Source organism: Bos mutus, chromosome 3 (assembly GCF_027580195.1).
Source record: "Bos mutus isolate GX-2022 chromosome 3, NWIPB_WYAK_1.1, whole genome shotgun sequence".
Lineage (NCBI taxonomy): Eukaryota > Metazoa > Chordata > Mammalia > Artiodactyla > Bovidae > Bos > Bos mutus.
Window position 1 is genome coordinate 97,899,070 of NC_091619.1, and position 21,579 is coordinate 97,920,648.

Below are 21,579 nucleotides of genomic sequence, written 5' to 3' on the forward strand. Positions count from 1 at the left end.
TGTCTGTAGTTTGTTAACTGTTGAGGGTTAGTCATCTGTGAGCTCTTCCAGTATTACTGTGCTTCATGGTGCCTTGTTTTGACCCTAGAATTAATGTTCTTGATTCTCAGCCCCAAAGCCCTTGATCTTGTTTCTAAGCTAGTGTCTGTGGTGTGCAGTGTAAATGCAGAGACTGCACCAGGAGCCTCTGGACTGGAGGAGTTTATTAGGAGATGTTGGCCTGAGAGAATTGCAGGTTAGGTGTGCGATACAGTGCTGACTAGGGGAAGGTGTGGGATTACAGTGGTCAGAGTTACTGTGATGGTCCATTTTTCTTTGTGAGGTGTTTGGTTTCTTTTTTTTTCAGATTTTCTTTTATTAGCTAAGTAGTTATTCAGAATGACTGTAATAACCTTTTTTTCCCCTCCCTATCTGATGCTTGTGCTGTGTCTGTGGTGTGACTGTGTGTGTATGCTGATTTTTACACTGCAGATTTCAGGTTTTCTGTGTTCCTTTGCCTCTTCTAAGTGAATTATCAGTGATGAGACTAGTATTTGATTTAGAATGGAGAAAAAGTTACTGAGGTTTCTTCAGATTGAATCAACATAAGTGGTCAATGTTAGGGGATGGTGAAATTATCATACATATACATATATATAGCTATTAGAAGAGTTTTCAGAAATTACTTTAAAACTTGATTTTTAAAACATACAAAAGTTATATAAATATATATGTTAAATATAAATATTGCTGAATTCTATGAATTATATCACACAGCATGAAAGTCCTCATTCCCCAGAGGCAACTACTGTTATTAAATGCTTCTAAGGAATTCCTCATGACCTCAGAAATGCTAATGATGTAGCTTCAGGTAAAGGATGGGAACTTAAGTATAGACAGACTCTCTCATAGGACATCAGTAGATTTTAACATAACCAGTTTTAGAAAATAATTTTCCTAAATTCCAATTTAGTTCATTTTATATTTTTAAGAAAGGTAATCTGTGTGTGTGTGTGTGTGTGTAAGAGGGGAGGGGGAGAGAGGGAGAATCAGGTACAAAAGATTAGTGCAACCATCCAAAAATATGTATTGAATACCTAGTCTAGGTAGGAAACGATTTTTGACTCCAGCTATACAGAGGGAGTAGTGAGGCCTTATTTTGCAGAAGTGAAAGGTTCTCTGACATATTTGTTAACTGTAATGTGCATTAGTCAAAATGGCATGCTTTAATCCCTTTCCTCTGCATCAAATAAAGCAGTGATGGGTTACTCTAATCGTGTGGGTGAATTTATTTAAAGGGCATTGTATTACACTATGTTTAATCTCACAAAAATATTAAGTAAAAGACTCAAAAGATATATGAGTATATTCTATAAGGTACAAAACCAAGCAAATGTTAACATTTTCATTTTGACTAGGAATATAATGTGGTAAGGTTCTAGGAGAGCAGAAGTTTTCAAATTTGTTATGTATCCTAAATGCTTCAAATAATGCCTGCAATATTGTTGTTGTTTATTCGCTAAGTTGTTTCTGACTCTTTGAGAATCCATGGACTGTAGCCCACCAGGCTTCTCTGTCCATGGGATTTTCTAGGCAAGAATTCCAGAGTGGGTTGCCATTTCTTTCTCCAGGGGATCTTCTCAACCCAGGGATCAAACCCGCGTCTCTTGCATTGGCAGGCAGATTCTTTACCACTGAGCCACCATTCAATTATTTGTTGAATGAATTTATGCAAGATAATGAACCAAAGCATTCCGCCTTTGTCAAGAGCCTGAAATCAGATCTCAATGTGGACTACAGTTTTGGGGAAGGTTAACACTTCTGTGAATGGAGGTTAGAAAAAAATAGCCACCATTGCATATGGCTTTGGCTTGTGTAGAGTTGTATTTCTTTCTTATCATGACTGGAGAAAACAGAAAACTCTACATGTTGCACACATGCCCAATAATATCCTCATATTTAACAGCAGAATATGAGTGCTGAGCAGCTGGTATGAGACTGGGTTCTGGAAGTGGAATCCCTGCTTAGGGAACTGGGAATGGGGCTGGATGGAGGCAATCAAAAAAGCCAGAAGGCCAGAGCTAGAAGAGGGCTAATTTCTGTGTGAGAATTGAGAGTGCGACCTGAGATGGGCCAAGCGGAGAAGAGCCTTGGAGGCTTAAAGCTTTGGGAGGTAGAAGAGAGGGAGGGATCCAGAGGGATCCAGTGATTAACAGTTTAGGAGAGACAATGAGTGTTAAAGGGAGATCAAAGAACTGACCTCCTCCATTTGTGTTACAGTGTTTCTAAATGTTGTAGACCTTCTTCATGTTTTCTTTTTCTATAAAAGGAAAGATTTCATTTTAGATAAAATCTAGTTTGCTGTGGTATAATCAGATTCTTCCCAGAGAATGGGAAGAGATGGTGTACCCAGAGTCAGAGTTGGCACAGAGTGAGAATAGGCTGCATGTGGGGATATTTACATCTGGATTACATATAATTATGAGGCAAAGTGATAGGATTTAGTGATGGTTTGGAATTAGACACCAGAATTCAGCCATGAGATCATTGGTGATCTTGGAAAGAGTAGTGTCTGTAGAATGGTGAGTGCAGAAGCCAGAAAAGAGTCAGTTGGAGTATGAATGAGAGATGAGGAACGAGAGAGAGCCCATATAAACAATTCTTTTCAGAAGCTGAAAAGAGAAATCAGGATTAAGGAACTTTATTTTTTTTCAAAGTGGTGTTAAATTAGAACCTGTGTGAGAAGGAACCTTAGACTGGGAGAGTGAATGTTGTGAGAGGGACTAGTTGATATGATATGAAGTACCAGAGGAAGGGACAGGAGGTAAGACCCAGAGAAGAGAAGAAGGGGTAAGGTGGGTTACAGTTTTGATGGTAGGCATAGTCGCATTGTTTGTTGGGGAGCTGCTGCTTTGGCAGTGACACCAAACATTATTTCTTTTGCTGCTCTGCCTGCCAACACACACAACAGTCAGACTGTTGGTGTTTTCTTTGAGGATCTAGGGCCAGAACTTTAATCAGTTCAGTTCAGTTGTTCAGTCATGTCCATTTCTTTGCAACCCCATGGACTACAGCACCCCAGGCCTTCCTGTCCATCACCAACTCCCAGAGTTTACTCAAACTTATGTCCATTGAGTCGGTGATGCCATCCAACCATCTCATCCTCTGTCATCCCCTTTTCCTCCTGCCCTCAATCTTTCCCAGCATCAGGGTCTTTTCCAATGAGTCAGTTCTTCGCATCAGGTGGCCAAAGTATTGGAACTTCAGCTTCAGCATCAGTCCTTCCAATGAACATTCAGGACTGATTTCCTTTAGGATGGACTGGTTGGATCTCCTTGCAGTCCAAGAGACTCTCAAGAGTCTTCTCCAGCACCACAGCTTTGGCGCTCAACTTTCATTATAGTCCAACTCTCACATCCATACATGACCACTGGAAAAACCATAGCTTTGACTAGACGGACCTTTGTTGGCAAAGTAATGTCTCTGCTTTTTAATATGCTGTCTAGGTTGGTCATAACTTTTCTTCCAAGGAGCAAATGTCTTTTAATTTCATGGCTGCAGTCACCAACTGCAGTGATTTTGGAGCCCCCAAAAATAAAGTCTGTCACTGTTTCCACTGTTTTCCCATCTATTTCCCATGAAGTGATGGGACCAGATGCTGTGATGTTAGTTTTCTGAATGTTGAGTTTTAAGCCAACTTTTTCACACTCCTCTTTCACTTTCATCAAGAGGCTCTTTAGTTCTTCGCTTTCTGCCATAAGGGTGGTGTCATCTGCATATCCGAGGTTATTGATATTTCTCCCAGCAATCTTGATCCCACCTTGTGCTTCCTCCAGCTCAGCATTTCTCATGATGTACTCTGCATGTAAGTTAAATAAGCAGGGTGACAATATACAGCCTTGACATACTTCTTCCCCAATTTGGAACCAGTCTGTTGTTCCAACAAGTTCTACTTGTTGCTTCTTGACCTGCATACAGATTTCTCAGGAGGCAGGTCAGGGGTCTGATATTGCCATCTCTTGAAGAATTTTCCGCAGTTTGTTGTGATCCACACAGTCAAAAGCTTTGGCATAGTCAACAAAGCAGAAGTATTTCTGGAATTCTCTTGCTTTTTTGATGATCCAGCGGATGTTGGCAATTTGATCTCTGGTTCCTCTGCCTTTTCCTCCAGCTTGAACATCTGGAAGTCACGGTTCATGTACTGTTGAAGCCTGCCTTGGAGAATTTTGAACATTACTTTGCTAGTGTGTGTGAGATGAGTGCAATTGTATGGTAGTTTGAGCATTCTTTGGCATTGCCTTTCTTTGGGATTGGAATGAAAACTGACCTTTTCCAGTCCTGTGGCCACTGCTGAGTTTTCCTACTTTGCTGGCATATTGAGTGCAGCACTTTCACAGCATCATCTTCTAGGATTTCCATCACCTCCACTAGCTTTGTTCATAGTGATGCTTCCTAAGGCCCACTCTACTTTGTACTCCAGGATGTCTGGCTTTAGGTGAGTGATCACACCATCATGATTATCTGGGTCGTGAAGATCTTTTTTTGTATAGTTCTTCTGTGTATTCTTGCCACCTTTTCTTAACCTTTCAAGGGAGCCAAAACCCTCCACCATATTTGAGAATTGTAGAATTTATAGCTAAATATTTAGATACAGAGATTCCAGTAAGTTTACAGTACTACTTGAGATATATATGATATATCCTCAGCTATATGAAGCATCACAAGGTTCTAGTGCCCCTCATCTGCTGATTCCCTTATGTTCCAGCCCTACTGAGCAATTGCAGTCTTTTAAGTGGACTTTTAATATCCACTTAAAAGTCATGCCATGCCATCTGTGTGCAATGCTGAATTTTCTTCTCCTACCCCAATTCTTTAAGACCTAACTCTGATGTTGCCTCCTCCATGAAGTCTCTGTAAAGCAATAAGAAACTAATTCACCCCACTTTATTTCCTCTATCATGACATGAAACAAAACCTTATTAGAGTTCAGAAATCTGTTTTGCCTGTGTATTCTGAATCTTGGAGGGCAGGCCCCTTTTGTGACTCTCTTTAACACCAGATGATACTGTCTGTGTAATGGATTCTCAGTAATCATTTGTTGAAATTAATCAGTCAAATTAATCAATTAATAGTTTGTTGAAAATAACCAGTGAAATTATTCAGAGCTTTCCTGGTGGCTAAGTGGTAAAGAATCCTCCTGCCAATGCAGGACACATGGGTTTGATCCCTGGTCTGCGAAGATCCCACATGCCGCAGAGCGACTAAGCCCGTGCACCCCAACTATTGAGCCTGTGCTCTAGAGCCAAGGAATTGCAACTACTATGCCCATTTGCCACAGCTTCTGAACCCTGTGTGCCCTAGAGCCTGTGGTCTGCAATAAGAGAAGCCACCATAATGAGAAGCCCGCATACTGCAACTAGAGAGTAGCCCACTCTTGCCATGACTACAGAAAAGCCCAAGCAGCAAGAAAAGACCCAGCATAGCCAAAACTAACTAAATAATAAATAAGACAAATAAAATTATTAAAAAAGGAATTAATCAGTGCTAAATAGTTGATGAATTGTCCCATAAGCATTGAAACTTTTAAACTTATAAACATTTAGGATTGCAGTCTTTCTAGAACTTTACACATATTTTCTTGACTTTCTAAAGTAAACAAAATTTAACCCTCTTTGAAAATTTTAGGGGAAAAAAAAAAAAGAAAATTTTAGGGGAGTCATGATTCAGATGCTAAAGTGTACAGATACCCTCAGAGCTCATTGGAACATGGAGGACCACTTACCCTAGTGTGACTGGCTTAGCCTCCTGGGCTTCTGTTTTGTGGTGTTTTTAGTTTTTAATCTTACTTTGCATCTGATTTTAGCAGCTTTCTTCCCCTTCCTCATTTTCTATTTTTAATGAGATGAATGTACTAATGAATCTGTTTCAAAAATGACATGCTTTGGAAATGAAGTAAGACTAAAGAGACTCTGTAAGGCTTTTCTGGAAAATAAGGTTTTGCATGCTGGTGCATGAACTCTGTTCTGTCTCTTCACTCCATCAGCACTTTTTAGGGGTCAGTACTGCATCGGTTACAAGGGAGGAACTTTATCTTGTCTTCAGGGTATGCAGGGTTAATCTCTTAGCAGCTCAGAGGCCTTTCTTTCTTTGGTTCTCAGCTATATTTCAGGTAATAGTTATTTTTCTTTTATTTTAGGGTTTTAATGATATATTTCATATATAAATAATGGTAGCAGGGTCTTGTTTTGGCCCCCTTAATTTGATCTCATATGGAATCATAATTAGAATTTTAAGATTTGTTTTAAGACTAAGGTTACAAAAAGAAATACAAAGATAATGAAGTGTGTTTATCTTTTTTTGTCTTATAGGAAATACAGATGAAGAGGACTGCAATTGAAGCTTTTAATGAAACAATTAAAATATTTGAAGAGCAGTGTCATACACAAGAACAACATAGCAAAGAATATATTGAGCGATTTCGAAAAGAAGGGAATGAAAAGGAAATTGAACGGTAAATCTACCTAATATCTCCAAGTGCATCAGTGAGCCAAGACGTTTTTTCTTCTTTAATCATCTCTGTCATGTCTGCTTTTACCTCCTCAGACTTGACAGTCCTGCCATATGGAGTTACTTGCTGTTCACACTGATGGTACCAAGCTGAACCTCTTTCTTCTGCATTCTTTCTCCGTCCTCCTAAATTGTTGACCCCTTTAGCCCTCAGCTTAGACATGACTTTCTAGAAAATTTTCTCTGATTCCCTAGACTGTTTTAGGGGCTTCTTGTCCACAGTTCTGTAGCATCTGATCCTGATCCTTACTGTAACATTTACTGAAAGTCACACTCACAGAACTGTGTGCTTATTGAGTGAGGGTGGTGGCTTATTTTCCTTCATAGCTTCAGAATGTGTTACAGTATCTGAGAGTACATAGTGGTGAATGGAGCTAATAGAAATGCTGAGGACTGTATGCCTGACCAGACGTGGCAGGTGTGGGAGAAGCCAAAGATTATTCCTAGATTTCTGGTACTAGTGACTAAGGGATGGTGTAATTCACCAAAATGGGAAGTACATGAGGGGAGTTTCGAGTGGGAACCAGTGAGTTTTGAGGTTCCTGTGAGAACCCAAATGGAATTGTCTGAGTGGTAGGCAGTTGGTTATTTGGATTTGGAACTCTACAGAAAGGATTTGAGGGGCAAAAGTGTGTAGATTATGGTAGATGATAAGGATGAGATTACACAGAGAATGAGAAACATGAGAAGTATTGAATCTGGCAGCTAATACTGGGAACCTTTATCAAGCAAATTTAGTGGAGTGTTAGAAAATGAGCCAAGTAACAGTGGGTTGAGGGGTGCAGAAGTAGATAATAAACCTGAATCATATGAAGGGAAAAGCAAAATTATTGCTCATATCAGCAAGTGTTAATGAACTTTTGTGCCTAAGAATAGTACTAAGTGCTGTGAGGCAGTATAGCTTAATAGCTTCAGTTCAGTTCAGTTCAGCCACTCAGTCCCGTCTGACTCTTTGCCACCCCATGGACTGCAGCACGCCAGGCCTACCTGTCCATCACCAACTTCCGGAGTTTACTCAAACTCATGTGCATAGAGTCGGTGATGCCATCCAAGCATCTCATCCTCTGTCGACCCCTTCTCCTCTTGCCCTCAATCTTTCCCAGCATCAAGGTTTTTTCAAATGAGTCAGTTCTTTGCATCAGGTGGCCAAAGTATTGGAGTTTCAGCTTCAGCATCCATCCTTCCAGTGAACAATCAGGACTGATCTCCTTTGGAATGGACTGGTTGGATCTCCTTGCAGTCTAGGGGACTCTCAAGAGTCTTCTCCAACACCACAGTTCAAAAGCATCAGTTCTTCGGCACTCAGCTTTCTTTATAGTCCAGCTCTCACATCCATACATGACTACTAGAAAAACCATAGCTTTGACTAGACAGACCTTTGTTGGCAAATTAATGTCTCTGTTTTTTGGGTTGGTCATAACTTTTCTTCCAAGGAGCAAGGGTCTTTTAATTTCATGACTGCAGTCACCATCTGCAGTGATTTTCAAGCCCCCCAAAATAAAGTCTGTCACTGTTTCCACTGTTTTCCCATCTATTTGCCATGAAGTGATGGGACCAGATGTCATGATCTTAGTTTTCTGTAAGTTGAGTTTTAAGCCAACTTTTTCACTCTCCTCTTTCACTTTCATCAAGAGCCTTTTTAGTTCTTTGCTTTCTGCTATAAGTGTGGTGTCATCTGCATATCTGAGGTTATTGATATTTCTCCAGCAATCTTGATCCCACCTTGTGCTTCCTCCAGCTCAGCATTTCTCATGATGTACTCTGCATGTAAGTTAAATAAGCAGGGTGACAATATATAGCCTTGACATACTTCTTCCCCGATTTGGAACCAGTCTGTTGTTCCATGTCCAGTTCTACTTGTTGCTTCTTGACCTACATACACATTTCTCAAGAGGCAGGTCAGGTGGTCTGATATTGCCATCTCTTGAAGAATTTTCCACAGTTTGTTGTGATCCACACAGTCAAAGGCTTTGACATAGTCAATAAGGCAGAAATAGATGTTTTTCTGGAACTCCTGCTTTTTCGATGATCCAGTGGATGTTGGCAATTTGATTTCTGGTTCCTCTGTCTTTTCTAAATCCAGCTTGAACATCTAGAAGTTCACAGTTCACATACTTTTGAAGTCTGGCTTGGAGAATTTTGAGCATTACTTTACTAGCATGTGAGATGAGTGCAATTGTGTGCTAGTTTGAACATTCTTTGGCATTGCCTTTCTTTGGGACTGGAATGAAAACTGACCTTTTCTAGTTCTGTGGCCACTACTGAGTTTTCCAAATTTGCTGACATTTTGAGTGCAGCATTTTAACAGCATCATCTTTTAGGATTTGAAATAGCTCAACTGGAATTCCGTCACCCCACCAGCTTTGTTCGTAGTGATGCTTCCTAAGGCCCACTCTACTTTGCAGTCCAGGATGTCTGGCTCTAGGTCTGTGATCACACCATCATGATTATCTGGGTCATGAAGATCTTTTTTGTATAGTTCTCCTGTGTATTCTTGCCACCTCTCTTAATATCTTCTGCTTCTGTTAGATCCATACCATTTCTGTCCTTTATCGAGCCCATCTTTGCATGAAATCTTCCCTTGGTATCTCTAATTTTCTTGAAGAGATCTCTAGTCTTTTCCATTCTATTGTTTTCCTCTATTTCTTTGCACTGATCACTGAGGAAGGCTTTCTTATCTCTCATTGCTGTTCTTTGGAACTCTGTGTTCAAATGGGTATATCTTTTTCCTTTTCTTCTTTGCCTTTTGCTTCTCTTCTTTTCACAGCTATTTGTAAGACCTCCTCAGACAACCATTTTGCCTTTTTACATTTCTTTTTTGTGTTTAATGGCTTAAACCACGGGCTTAAATTCTGTGCATGCATGCTGAGTCACTTCAGTTGTGTCCAACTCTTTGCGACCCCATGGACTGTAGTCCACTAGGCTCCTCTGTCCATGGGATTCTCCAGGCAAGAATACTGGAGTGGGTTGCCATGCCCTTCTTCAGGGGATCTTCCTGATCCAGAGATGGAACCTGTGTCTCCTGCATTGACAGGTGTGTTCTTTACCACTAGCGCCACCTGGCTGTGTTGCCTTCACTGAGTTATTTAACTCTCTGGACTAGTTTCTTTCTCCATAAAACTGTGGATAAAATCTTGTTGAAATGCTCTGAGGACTAAATAACACACACACACACACACACATACACTTTATGGTAGAGAAAGCTGTGTATGTGTGTGAGTGTGTGTGAGTGTCTTGACATTACAGTACCAACAAGTGACCATTATTAATAATGAAGAAATGGAAAAGAACTTGTAGATTAGTTGCATAGGGAGTTAAAGTATCATGATGAAGTTTTAATGGTAATATACAACTGTTTATTATCGAGTGACAAGTGAGTAATGTGGACAGTTGTTGCCTTAGGGTTCAGAGCACGGCAAAACTTTGTGTGGTGGAAAAGCTTAGGGCCATCCTCTACTGAGTGCTTTACCAAGATGTCCCAGACACTGGTCCTTTTACATGTTGTGAGCACATTTAGTTCACATAGTAACCCAGCTTTACTCGTTCAGTCATGGCTGGGGCCAGGGCCCAAACAATGTCGTCCGGATTCTCCTCATTCTCTGTCTGTTGGCTCAGTTTTCTTCTGTGTTGGCTTCATCCTCAGGCAGGCTTTCCCTTCAAGGCAGTAGTATAAACTGTTGGGAGACTAAGAATCACATGTTAACAACTTAACAATCTCAGTGGAAAGAGAGAATCTGTCTACAATATTGCTAGCAAGAGCCCTAGATTTGACTGTCATTGGATTACTTTGTGTATTATTCTGATTTCTGAACAAGTCACTGTGGCCTGAGGCTGGGATAGGATGGAAGAGAACACTTTTCTTGGCCAGGAGGGGTTGTGTGATGTTCACCAATGAATCTGAGATGGGAACAGGAGCCCTTCGCTACAGGGAACATGACAGTGCTCTTCCCAGAGGGGTGAGAATAAAGATGTGCCAGGCAAAAACAGCAGATGTCCACCACATTGAGGGTGTTAGACCGTGTGCATGCTGTAGAACGCTTCTGCTTGGTTTCTGTTTTAACCTTAATATGTCAAATATTTTCACAGAATTATGATGAATTATGACAAGCTGAAATCACGTCTGGGTGAGATTCATGATAGCAAAATGCGTCTTGAACAGGATTTGAAGAAACAAGCTTTGGATAACCGAGAAATAGATAAAAAAATGAATAGTATCAAACCTGACCTGATCCAGCTGCGCAAGATCCGAGATCAGCACCTTGTGTGAGTATTCTGGGCCTGTGGGGAGGACACCCTGGCACCACCTGATCCTGCTGCACGAGAGACATTAGAGGTAGAAGAAGAGATTTGTAATTGAGACCTGGCCAGCGGGACTGTAAGAATTTAGGAGAGTGGTCCTGTTAGTAGTAGGGTGTTACAGTCAACTAAAGTCAAGCGTGTGGGACCGATCAGGAGGTAGGGCTGTAATCCATACAAATGAACAGTGATGGAGCTTAAAAAGTGCAGATTAATTAAAGTTTGCCTAAAACACAAAACCCAGAATCTTTGGTTACCTAGAAAAACCGTAGAAATAGAAATTACCCCTGACAGGCAAGGAAACTAAAAGTGGGAACCTGCAAGTAAGTATACAGAATAGTCCATTGAAGAGTTTTTATTTTTAAGGGAAAAATTCTCTATTTAAGTAATAGAAATATGTGCGTGGATTTATCTCTGGGCTTTCTATTTTGTTCCATTGATCTATATTTCTGTCTTTGTGCCAGTACCATACTGTCTTGATAACGGTGGCTTTGTAGTAGAGCCTGAAGTCAGGTAGGTTGATTCCTCCAGCTCCATTTTTCTTTCTCAAGATCGCTTTGGCTATTCGAGGTTTTTTGTATTTCCATACAAATTGTGAAATTATTTGTTCTAGCTCTGTGAAGAATACTGTTGGTAGCTTGATAGGGATTGCATTGAATCTATAAATTGCTCTGGGTAGTATACTCATTTTCACTATATTGATTCTTCCAATCCATGAACATGGTATATTTCTCCATCTGTTAGTGTCCTCTTTGATTTCTTTTACCAGTGTTTTATAGTTTTCTATATATAGGTCTTTGGTTTCTTTAGGTAGATATATTCCTAAGTATTTTATTCTTTCCATTGCAATGGTGAATGGAATTTTTTCCTTAATTTCTCTTTCTGTTTTCTCATTATTAGTGTATAGGAATGCAAGGGATTTCTGTGTGTTGATTTTATATCCTGCAACTTTACTATAGTCATTGATTATTTCTAGTAATTTTCTGGTGGAGTCTTTAGGGTTTTCTATGTAGAGGATCATGTCATCTGCAAATAGTGAGAGTTTTACTTCTTCTTTTCCAATTTGATTCCTTTTATTTCTTTTTCTGCTCTGATTGCTGTGGCCAAAACTTCCAAAACTATGTTGAATAGTAATGGTGAAAGTGGGCACCCTTGTCTTGTTCCTGACTTTAGAGGAAATGCTTTCAGTTTTTCACCATTGAGGATAATGTTTGCTGTGGGTTTGTCATATATAGCTTTTATTATGTTGAGGTATGTTCCTTCTATTCCTGCTTTCTGGAGAGTTTTTATCATAAATGGATGTTGAATTTTGTCAAAGGCTTTCTCTGCATCTATTGAGATAATCATATGGTTTTTATTTTTCAATTTGTTAATGTGGTGTATTACATTGATTGATTTGCAGATATTGAAGAATCCTTGCATCCCTGGGATAAAGCCCACTTGGTCATGGTGTATGATCTTTTTAATGTGTTGTTGGATTCTGATTGCTAGAATTTTGTTAAGGATTTTTGCATTTATGTTCATCAGTGATATTGGCCTGTAGTTTTCTTTTTTTGTGGGATCTTTGTCAGGTTTTGGTATTAGGGTGATGGTGGCCTCATAGAATGAGTTTGGAAGTTTACCTTCCTCTGCAATTTTTTGGAAGAGTTTGAGCAGGATAGGTGTTAGCTCTTCTCTAAATTTTTGGTAGAATTCAGCTGTGAAGCCGTCTGGACCTGGGCTTTTGTTTGCTGGAAGATTTTTGATTACAGTTTCAATTTCCATGCTTGTGATGGGTCTGTTAAGATTTTCTATTTCTTCCTGGTCGAGTTTTAGAAAGTTGTACTTTTCTAAGAATTTGTCCATTTCTTCCATGTTGTTCATTTTATTGGCATATAATTGTTGATAGTAGTCTCTTATGATCCTTTGTATTTCTGTGTTGTCTGTTGTGATCTCTCCATTTTCGTTTCTAATTTTATTGATTTGATTTTTCTCCCTTTGTTTCTTGATGAGTCTGGCTAATGGTTTGTCAATTTTATTTATCCTTTCAAAGAACCAGCTTTTGGTTTTGTTGATTTTTGCTATGGTCTCTTTTGTTTCTTTTGCATTTATTTCTGCTCTAATTTTTAAGATTTCTTTCCTTATCTTTGCTTATTTCTTTCCTTATCTTTCCTTATCTTTGACAAAGGAGGCAAGAATATACAATGGATTAAAGACAATCTCTTTAACAAGTGGTGCTGGGAAATCTGCTCAACCACTTGTAAAAGAATGAAACTAGAACACTTTCTAACACCATACACTAAAATAAACTCAAAATGGATTCAAGATCTAAACGTAAGACCAGAAACTATAAAACTCCTAGAGGAGAACATAGGCAAAACACTCTCCGACATACATCACTGCAGGATCCTCTATGACCCACCTCCCAGAATATTGGAAATAAAAGCAAAAATAAACAAATGGGACCTAATTAACCTTAAAAGCTTCTGCACATCAAAGGAAACTATTAGCAAGGTGAAAAGACAGCCTTCAGAATGGGAGAAAATAATAGCAAATGAAGCAACCGACAAACAACTAATCTCAAAAATATACAAGCAACTCCTACAGCTCAACTCCAGAAAAATAAACGACCCAATCAAAAAATGGGCCAAAGAACTAAATAGACATTTCTCCAAAGAAGACATACAGATGGCTAACAAACACATGAAAAGATGCTCAACATCACTCATTATCAGAGAAATGCAAATCAAAACCACTATGAGGTACCATTTCACACCAGTCAGAATGGCTGCGATCCAAAAGTCTACAAATAATAAATGCTGGAGAGGGTGTGGAGAAAAGGGAACCCTCTTACACTGTTGGTGGGAATGCAAACTAGTTCAGCCACTATGGAGAACAGTGTGGAGATTCCTTAAAAAACTGGAAATAGAACTGCCTTATGATCCAGCAATCCCACTGCTGGGCATACACACTGAGGAAACCAGAAGGGAAAGAGACACGTGTACCCCAATGTTCATCGCAGCACTGTTTATAATAGCCAAGACATGGAGGCAACCTAGATGTCCATCAGCAGATGAATGGATAAGAAAGCTGTGGTACATATACACAATGGAGTATTACTCAGCCATTAAAAATAATACATTTGAATCAGTTCTAATGAGGTGGATGAAACTGGAGCCTATTATACAGAGTGAAGTAAGCCAGAAGGAAAAACATAAATACAGTATACTAACGCATATATATGGTATTTAGAAAGATGGTAACAATAACCCGATTATGCGAGACAGCAAAAGAGACACTGATGTATAGAACAGTCTTATGGACTCTGTGGGAGAGGGAGAGGGTGGGAAGATTTGGGAGAATGGCAATGAAACATGTAAAATATCATGTAGGAAACGAGTTGCCAGTCCAGGTTTGATGCACGATGCTGGATGCTTGGGGCTGGTGCACTGGGACGGCCCAGAGGGATGGTATGGGGAGGGAGGAGGGAGGAGGGTTCAGGATGGGGAACACATGTATACCTGTGGCGGATTCCTTTTGATATTTGGCAAAACTAATACAATTATGTAAAGTTTAAAAATAAAATAAAATTAGAAAAAATAAATAAATAAAAAATAATAAAATAATAAAAACAAAAAATTTAAAAAAAGTAATAGAAATATTTGAAAGCACTTATGAAAAATGGCACACCTGAGGAGTGATGGAATGTTATATGATTTAGCTAGATTGGCACCCCACTCCAGTACTTTTGCCTAGAAAATCCCATGGATGGAGGAGCCTGGGAGGCTGCAGTCCATGGGGTTGCTAGAGTTGGACACGACTGAGTGACTTCACTTTCACTTTTCACTTTCATGCATTGGAGAAGGAAATGGCAACCCACTCCAGTGTTCTTGCCTGGAGAATCCCAGGGACGGGGGAGCCTGATGGGCTGCTATCTATGGGGTCGCACAGAGTTGGACACGACTGAAGCGAGTTAGCAGCAGCAGCAGCAGGGATATTATCTAAGTATAGATGGAAAGATATATTATCAGAACAAGATATATCAATTAGATTTTTAGGCTGGATGACTGCTTCATAGAAGGACATAATCAGTGAGAAAGAAAAATGTATTAGGTTTAGTTCTAGGTAATGAATAGACTGTTTTGTAATATGTTTATGGGTGACTTTCACGCATGTAACACAGTTCAAACTCCTTGGCAGGAGGAAACAGAGTAAAGACCTCTGACTGGGTTTTCTATAGACTTCAGGGTTTCTTTGTGTGAGAAGGAGGGAGGGGATAAAATACAAGTTTCAAGGTTGGAACATTGGCTGTTGAGTTTTTGGAGAGGAAAGTTGAAGGTGATTGTTTCGGAAGCAAACAATTACTGAGTAGTTTTTAATAACACTCCTCTCTAGAGATCTTTCAGTTTGCTACTGTGGCCAAAGAGTCAAGCAAGCACACAAGCATACAGAAGAGCTTTGGAAGCAAGGCCAGGAGGTGGCTTTGTATACAAGCAGGGTGTGTCTGCTCTTGGAATATTTATATGGTTCTGGTCACATGATGAAGCTAAAGAAAAGCCCCAGAAGGCTGTGCCATGGACCAAAGGAATGAATGGAAGCATTTCTTTGCCCTGGAAAGTGATGAGATACTGAGAAACCTGCCATTTCTAGGTGCATGACTAAGTATGGCAAACTAGACCTTGAAAATTCGTTTAACAAGTTCTGTAAGCTAAATATAAAATAGAATTTAGGTACTATCATGGGTGATAAGCCATGACCTACTTATATCCTGCTAGAATGTTTAGGGAGACACAGAAACCATTTCCTCTTTTGGAACCATTGCTTCAGGGAGAACAGTCCAGTGTCCATACTCCATGCTTTGATGTTTCTACCAAAGACAACACTAGGATTGATGGGCTTGATCTGCTCTAACACTGAAATTGTATAGTCAGTCCTGGAAGAGACTGGTTGTACTGCTACCTGATACTGAATACGACCTCTCTTTGGTTCTGTTTTGAAGTTGGAATAGGTTGGAATTCTGCAGCACCTAAGAAGAGACTGTCATTAGTTCATCAAGTCCCCTATGCGTGTGGCCATTTCTCTGACTTCTTGCTATATATATAGCCCATAAGGACTTTTTGAGATTTTTCTTCTGCTGAGATTCCAGTGTACTGTTTCTAGAATATTCTTGAATGCCTAAATCAGGATTTCATTTCTTAAATATAAGTCAGTTCAGTTCAGTCACTCAGTCATGTCCGACTCTGCGACCCCATGAACTGCTGCACACCAGGCCTCCTTGTCCATCACCAATTCCCGGAGCCTACACAAACTCATGTCCATTGAGTCAGTGATGCCATCCAACCATCTGATCCTCTGTCGTCCCCTTCTCCTCCTGCCCTCAATCTTTCCCAGCATCACGGTCTTTTCAGATGGGTTAGCTCTTCTCATCAGGTGGCCAAAGTATTTGAGTTTCAGCTTCAACATCAGTCCTTCCAATGAACACCCAGGACTAATCTCCTTTAGGGTGGACTGGTTGGATCTCCTTGCAGTCCAAGGGACTCTCAAGAGTCTTCTCCAACAACACAGCTCAAAAGCATCAATTCTTCGATGCTCAGCTTTCTTTACAGTCCAACTCTCACATCCATACATGACCACTGGAAAAACCATAACCTTGACTAGACAGACCTTTGTTGGCAAAGTAATGTCTCTGCTTTTTAATATGCTGTCTAGGTTGGTTATAACTTTCCCTCCAAGGAGTAAGCGTCTTTTAATTTCATGGCTGCAGTCACCATCTGCAGTGGTTTTGGAGCCCCCAAAAATAAAGTCAGCCACTGTTTCCCCATCTATTACCCATGAAGTGATGGGACCAGATGCTGTGATGTTAGTTTTCTGAATGTTGAGTTTTAAGCCAACTTTTTCACTCTCCTCTTTAACTCTCCTCAAGAGGCTCTTTAGTTCCTCTTCGCTTTCTGCCATAATGGTGGTGTCATCTGCATATCTGAGGTTATTGATATTTCTCCCAGCAATCTTGATTCCAGCTTGTGCTTCATCTAGCCCAACATTTCTCATGATGTACTCTGCACATAAGTTAAATAAGCAGGGTGGCAATATACAGCCTTGACGTACTCCTTTTCCTATTTGGAACCAGTCTGTTGTTCCATGTCCAGTTCTAACTGTTGCTTCTTGACCTGCATACAGATTTCTCAGGAGGCAGATCAGGTGGTCTGGTATTCCCATCTCTTTCAGAATTTTCCACAGTTTATTGTGATCCACACAGTCAAAGGCTTTGGCATAGTCAAGAAAGCAGAAATAGATGTTTTTCTGGAACTCTTTTGCTTTTTCCATGATCCAGCAGATGTTGGCAGTTTGATCTCTGGTTCCTCTGCCTTTTCTAAAACCAGCTTGAACATCAGGAAGTTCACAGTTCACATATTGCTGAAGCCTGGCTTGGAGAATTTTGAACATTACTTTACTAGCCTGTGAGATGAGTGCAATTGTGCAGTAGTTTGAGCATTCTTTGTCATTGCCTTTCTTTGGAACTGGAATGAAAACTGACCTTTTCCTGTCCTGTGGCCACTGCTGAGTTTTCCACATTTGCTGGCATATTGAGTGCAGCACTTTCACAGCATCATCTTTTAGGATTTGAAATAGCTCAACTGGAATTCCATCACCTCCACTAGCTTTGTTCATAGTGATGCTTCCTAAGGCCCACTTGACTTCACATTCCAGGATCTGGCTCCAGGTGAGTAATCACACCATCATGATTATCTGGGTTGTGAAGATCTTTTTTGTACAGTTCTTCTGTGTATTCTTGCTGCCTTTTCTTAATGTCTTCTGCTTCTGTCAGGTCCATACCATTTCTGTCCTTTATTGAGCCCATCTTTTCTTGAAGTGTTCCCTTGGTATCTCTAATTTTCTTGAAGAGATCTCTAGTCTTTCCCATTCTATTGTTTTCCTCTATTTCTTTGCATTGATCACTGAGGAAGGCTTTCTTATCTCTCCTGCTGTTCTTTAGAAAAAAATATTTCTTAAATATAAAAGCCTTTATTTATTTTAATTTTATTTTTGGCTGTGCCATCCGTGGCTTGCAGGATCTTGGTTCCCCAATCAGGGATTGAAGCCAGACCCATGACAACGAAAGTGCCAAGTCCTAACCACTGAACCACCAGGGAATTTCCGAAAAACCTTTAAAATTCCTTTTTTATAAAAGGGGTTCATTTGCAATTCTTTTCCATTAGGAGTTAGTTTTCATGATTATTGCTTCCTTTTCCTGGTTTTCGTAAACCTAAATTCATAAATTCAAAATAAAGAATAACTTGCCATGGTACAGCTCCGTCTAACTTGACTGACAAACTATGATCACTGCCGTCCTAGAGCAGCCTCTGTGTAGGGCGTCAGTCCATCCACAGCAGTGCCCTAACTCGCACTGTTATCAAACATCAGATGGTCATTAGCAGCTGATCTTATTTTTAAAAGCTGGGAGAAACAGCTGATCAGATAGATGGTAAGATATTAGAGACTAGAAAGATTTCAGGAGAGTGAAACTATGATCCAGATTGAATATCATAAAACTTAATTTGAATAAATATCATCTTACACATAGTTCCAAAGTCAACTTCCCAAATATAAAATTAGAGAGGCGAGGTGGGGCAGCAGTGTGTATAAGGAATTCTGAAGGATATTACCATGCCAATAATTGTTAAGTTAAGGTACAGATTGTGACTACAAAAGTTAGTTTAATCTTACCTTAAAATGTATCCTAAGTAAGCCATCCTCTTATGCTGTGCAAACAGTCCTTGAGTACAGGAAACCGTCTCTTTATCAGAGGATCATAGGTTCTGGGAAAAAAGTCCATTTGTTAATCCATTTCATTGGGTGTGCTGGAATTTTCCATCTGCCTTCACAATTTCTACTCTTCTTTTTCTACCCTGCTCTGTGCCTAAGAAAGCGGATCTCTCTGCCCTCTGGCTTCTCATTAGCTTTGGCCATTTGAAGGCACTGGCAGGAGATGAGAGGGCAGAAGGAAAGGAAAGTAAGAATATTTTATATTCTAACTTCTTCCCCTTGTGATCCCTGTGAGATGGCTGTGTCCTCATTTTGTACCAAAGGTGGCACTCCCCAAATGGTCCTCTCTGGGTTCAGGTCACTGCTCTCTACAGCTGATTCTTCAATTCCAGGATACCTTGGCCTCACACTATTGCTAGCCCCAGGGAGTTTCTCTAAAACATCTCCAGGCCTTTGTAAATAGTCAACTCTCCTAGCTACCAGTTTGACTGTGCCTTATCCTTCTAGCTAAGACCCTAACTGATAAAAACTAAGTGAGATGTCATAGTACATAGTAAACAAAATTATAGTTTGATTAGAGATTTTAAGTTGAAAATGAAACTGAATGTAAAGAGAATAAGTTCATCTTATACGCACTGAATTTATGTTATAACTTCAACTTTATATCTTTTATAGAATAAACAAACAAAAAAGGACCACATAATTAGTAACAGAATGCTAATTGGATGTTAGGTCTTTGATGCTTTGTTCAGGTTTTGTCTCTAGAATGTATTGTTTTATACGTGATAAGGAAAATAAGGAAAAGTGTAGAGAGTGACTGGTGGACTGCCTTAGTTGGGACAATTAGGGTTGTCCTCTGAATGAACAGGGATGTGGTTGGGGGATGATGATGAATGAAAGAGTTTTTATACTCAAGTTTTAGGCCATCGTCCATCTCAGTGAAGCTAAATGAAATGGTTTATATCACTTTACATCTAAAATGTTGGTATATTTTAAAATACTGTGATGAAGTAAATTTGTATTAATTACTCAGATTGCTACCCTGAATTTCTTGTGGCTTGCTTTGGGTGTAAAAATAGACCTTGAAATTCTGTTTTAGAATTTGAAACTCAATGTATTAACAGTAGGCCATGGAGGAATTGCATCCTGTGGCTCAGTGGAGATTGCAAATGTGACACATGCTCACCTAACTAACGATTTCAAAAACAGCTGTCCAATGGTGTTTGAGTGCAAGGATGTGTGTGCTTGTGGTGATAAAACCTTCTAGAAAAGGAAAGTGAAAAATGAGGGACATGCCTAATTTCAAGTAGCTTTCTGTTTCTGCCTTTTTGCTGAAAGTTGAAGGAAAAGTAATAGAGAAACTATTAATTTTAGGGAAATCTCTAGCCATTCTTAGTGGGACTGGGGAAAGCAAGCTCTTGGGCCTGGATGTTTGGTTGGCTTGGATGTGTTTCCTTTGCACCGATGCTGACACTGGTGTCTTTCTTTGGGCAGGTGGCTCAATCACAAAGGAGTGAGACAGAAGCGCCTAAATGCCTGGCTGGGAATCAAGAATGAGGATGCTGATGAGTAAGTTCTCACTGTACCTTTCCGTCAGAGGGCTTTGTTGCCAGTGTAAGACATGGGCCTTTTAATGCTTGCTGAGTTGCTTGAGCAAATGTCCTTTCTGTTATTTGAGGACATTTGAATCAAGGACTTTGCACCTCTTTAAATTGATTTGCTTCATGAGTATGCTGTAGGCACTTGAGTTCACAGACCTGCCAAACCATGTGAAACCTGGATACTTAAGCATTGCTCATTTAGACAGTCAGAAGTCAGAGTCTTGGATGAGACACGTGAATTTTGTGCTTTCTGCGTGATAGCAAATAATGAAATTTTTTTTAATCTTATTTTTTGAAATTATTTTTCAAAAATCCAACTACTTGCAATTCTACTTTGTTATTTTGTGGTTAAGATTTAGGAGAGAGTTTTATTCGTGAATTTGCTTTTAGATATAAGTAAACTGATTGTTAGAATAATATTTTAACATTTAATTTTTAGGACCTATTTTATCAATGAGGAAGATGAAAACCTGCCCCATTATGATGAGAAAACCTGGTTTGTTGAGGATATCAACCGAGTACAAGCAGAGGACTTGCTCTATGGGAAACCTGACGGTGCATTCTTAATCCGTGAGAGTAGCAAGAAAGGATGTTATGCTTGCTCTGTGGTGTAAGTCTTCTCTGGGGATATAACCTTTTCAAAACTTCTACATTGATTAATAGAAAGTCAACCACTCATAAAGTTCAGATCAAATTAGTTGAAGTATGGTAAAATGAGTAACCATGGCTTAGACCTTTAATATTTGTACAAAGAAAAGTTAGTTGCTTTAGGAGATATATAATCTGAAATTATTTGGGGGATTTTAATTTAAATGGTAAGCAGGCTAGGCCCTGCAGTTGTTCGTTGTTGGATTTCAGGTATCTGAAAAATAATTGGGAGATTTTTCAATTGAAAAGATCACTTAATTCTTTAGTAGTCTCCTGCATGCCTAACTTGGCTTTCGTTGTTAGATTATGAAGACTTGATTGAATAGAACTGTTTTTACTTCAGAAGAAAAACTATCTAAGTTTTGTACTTAAATAGTATTGTGTTGAGTTAGTGATAGAAAATGTTGGATGTTTTCTTATGACTGTTTGGAAAAGCTTATTTTCCTTTTAATGGAAAGTGAAATTCTAGGGACAACTAACTATGCCTTAGTCAGATTTTGCTGTTATATATAAATATATATTTATAAAACATATATAATATATATTTATATATTATGTATAGCATATATATATAAAACAGTTGCCTTTTTAAGGAATATATATATATGTATTTTTTATGCTATTAATATGTTTTCATTGACAATGACCAATACCTAGAGAGGAGGTATAGTATGATGGTCATGAGAGAAGCTTTGGGATCAGATATACAGGATTCAAATCCTGACTCTACTACTTAACCATACAT

General features: G+C 39.4%; 1 protein-coding gene across 2 annotated transcripts in view; it reads left to right on the plus strand.

Annotated features, from left to right (window-relative positions):
- Positions 1–21,579, plus strand: part of PIK3R3 (phosphoinositide-3-kinase regulatory subunit 3) — a 105,840-nt gene that overhangs the window by 73,591 nt on the left and 10,670 nt on the right. For both annotated transcript variants that reach the window (XM_005894213.3, XM_070368133.1), the window contains exons 6-9: positions 6,348–6,490; positions 10,633–10,809; positions 20,080–20,154; positions 20,626–20,796. In XM_005894213.3, coding sequence (XP_005894275.1) covers positions 6,348–6,490; positions 10,633–10,809; positions 20,080–20,154; positions 20,626–20,796 — 566 coding nt within the window. The remainder of the gene's footprint in view (positions 1–6,347; positions 6,491–10,632; positions 10,810–20,079; positions 20,155–20,625; positions 20,797–21,579) is intronic.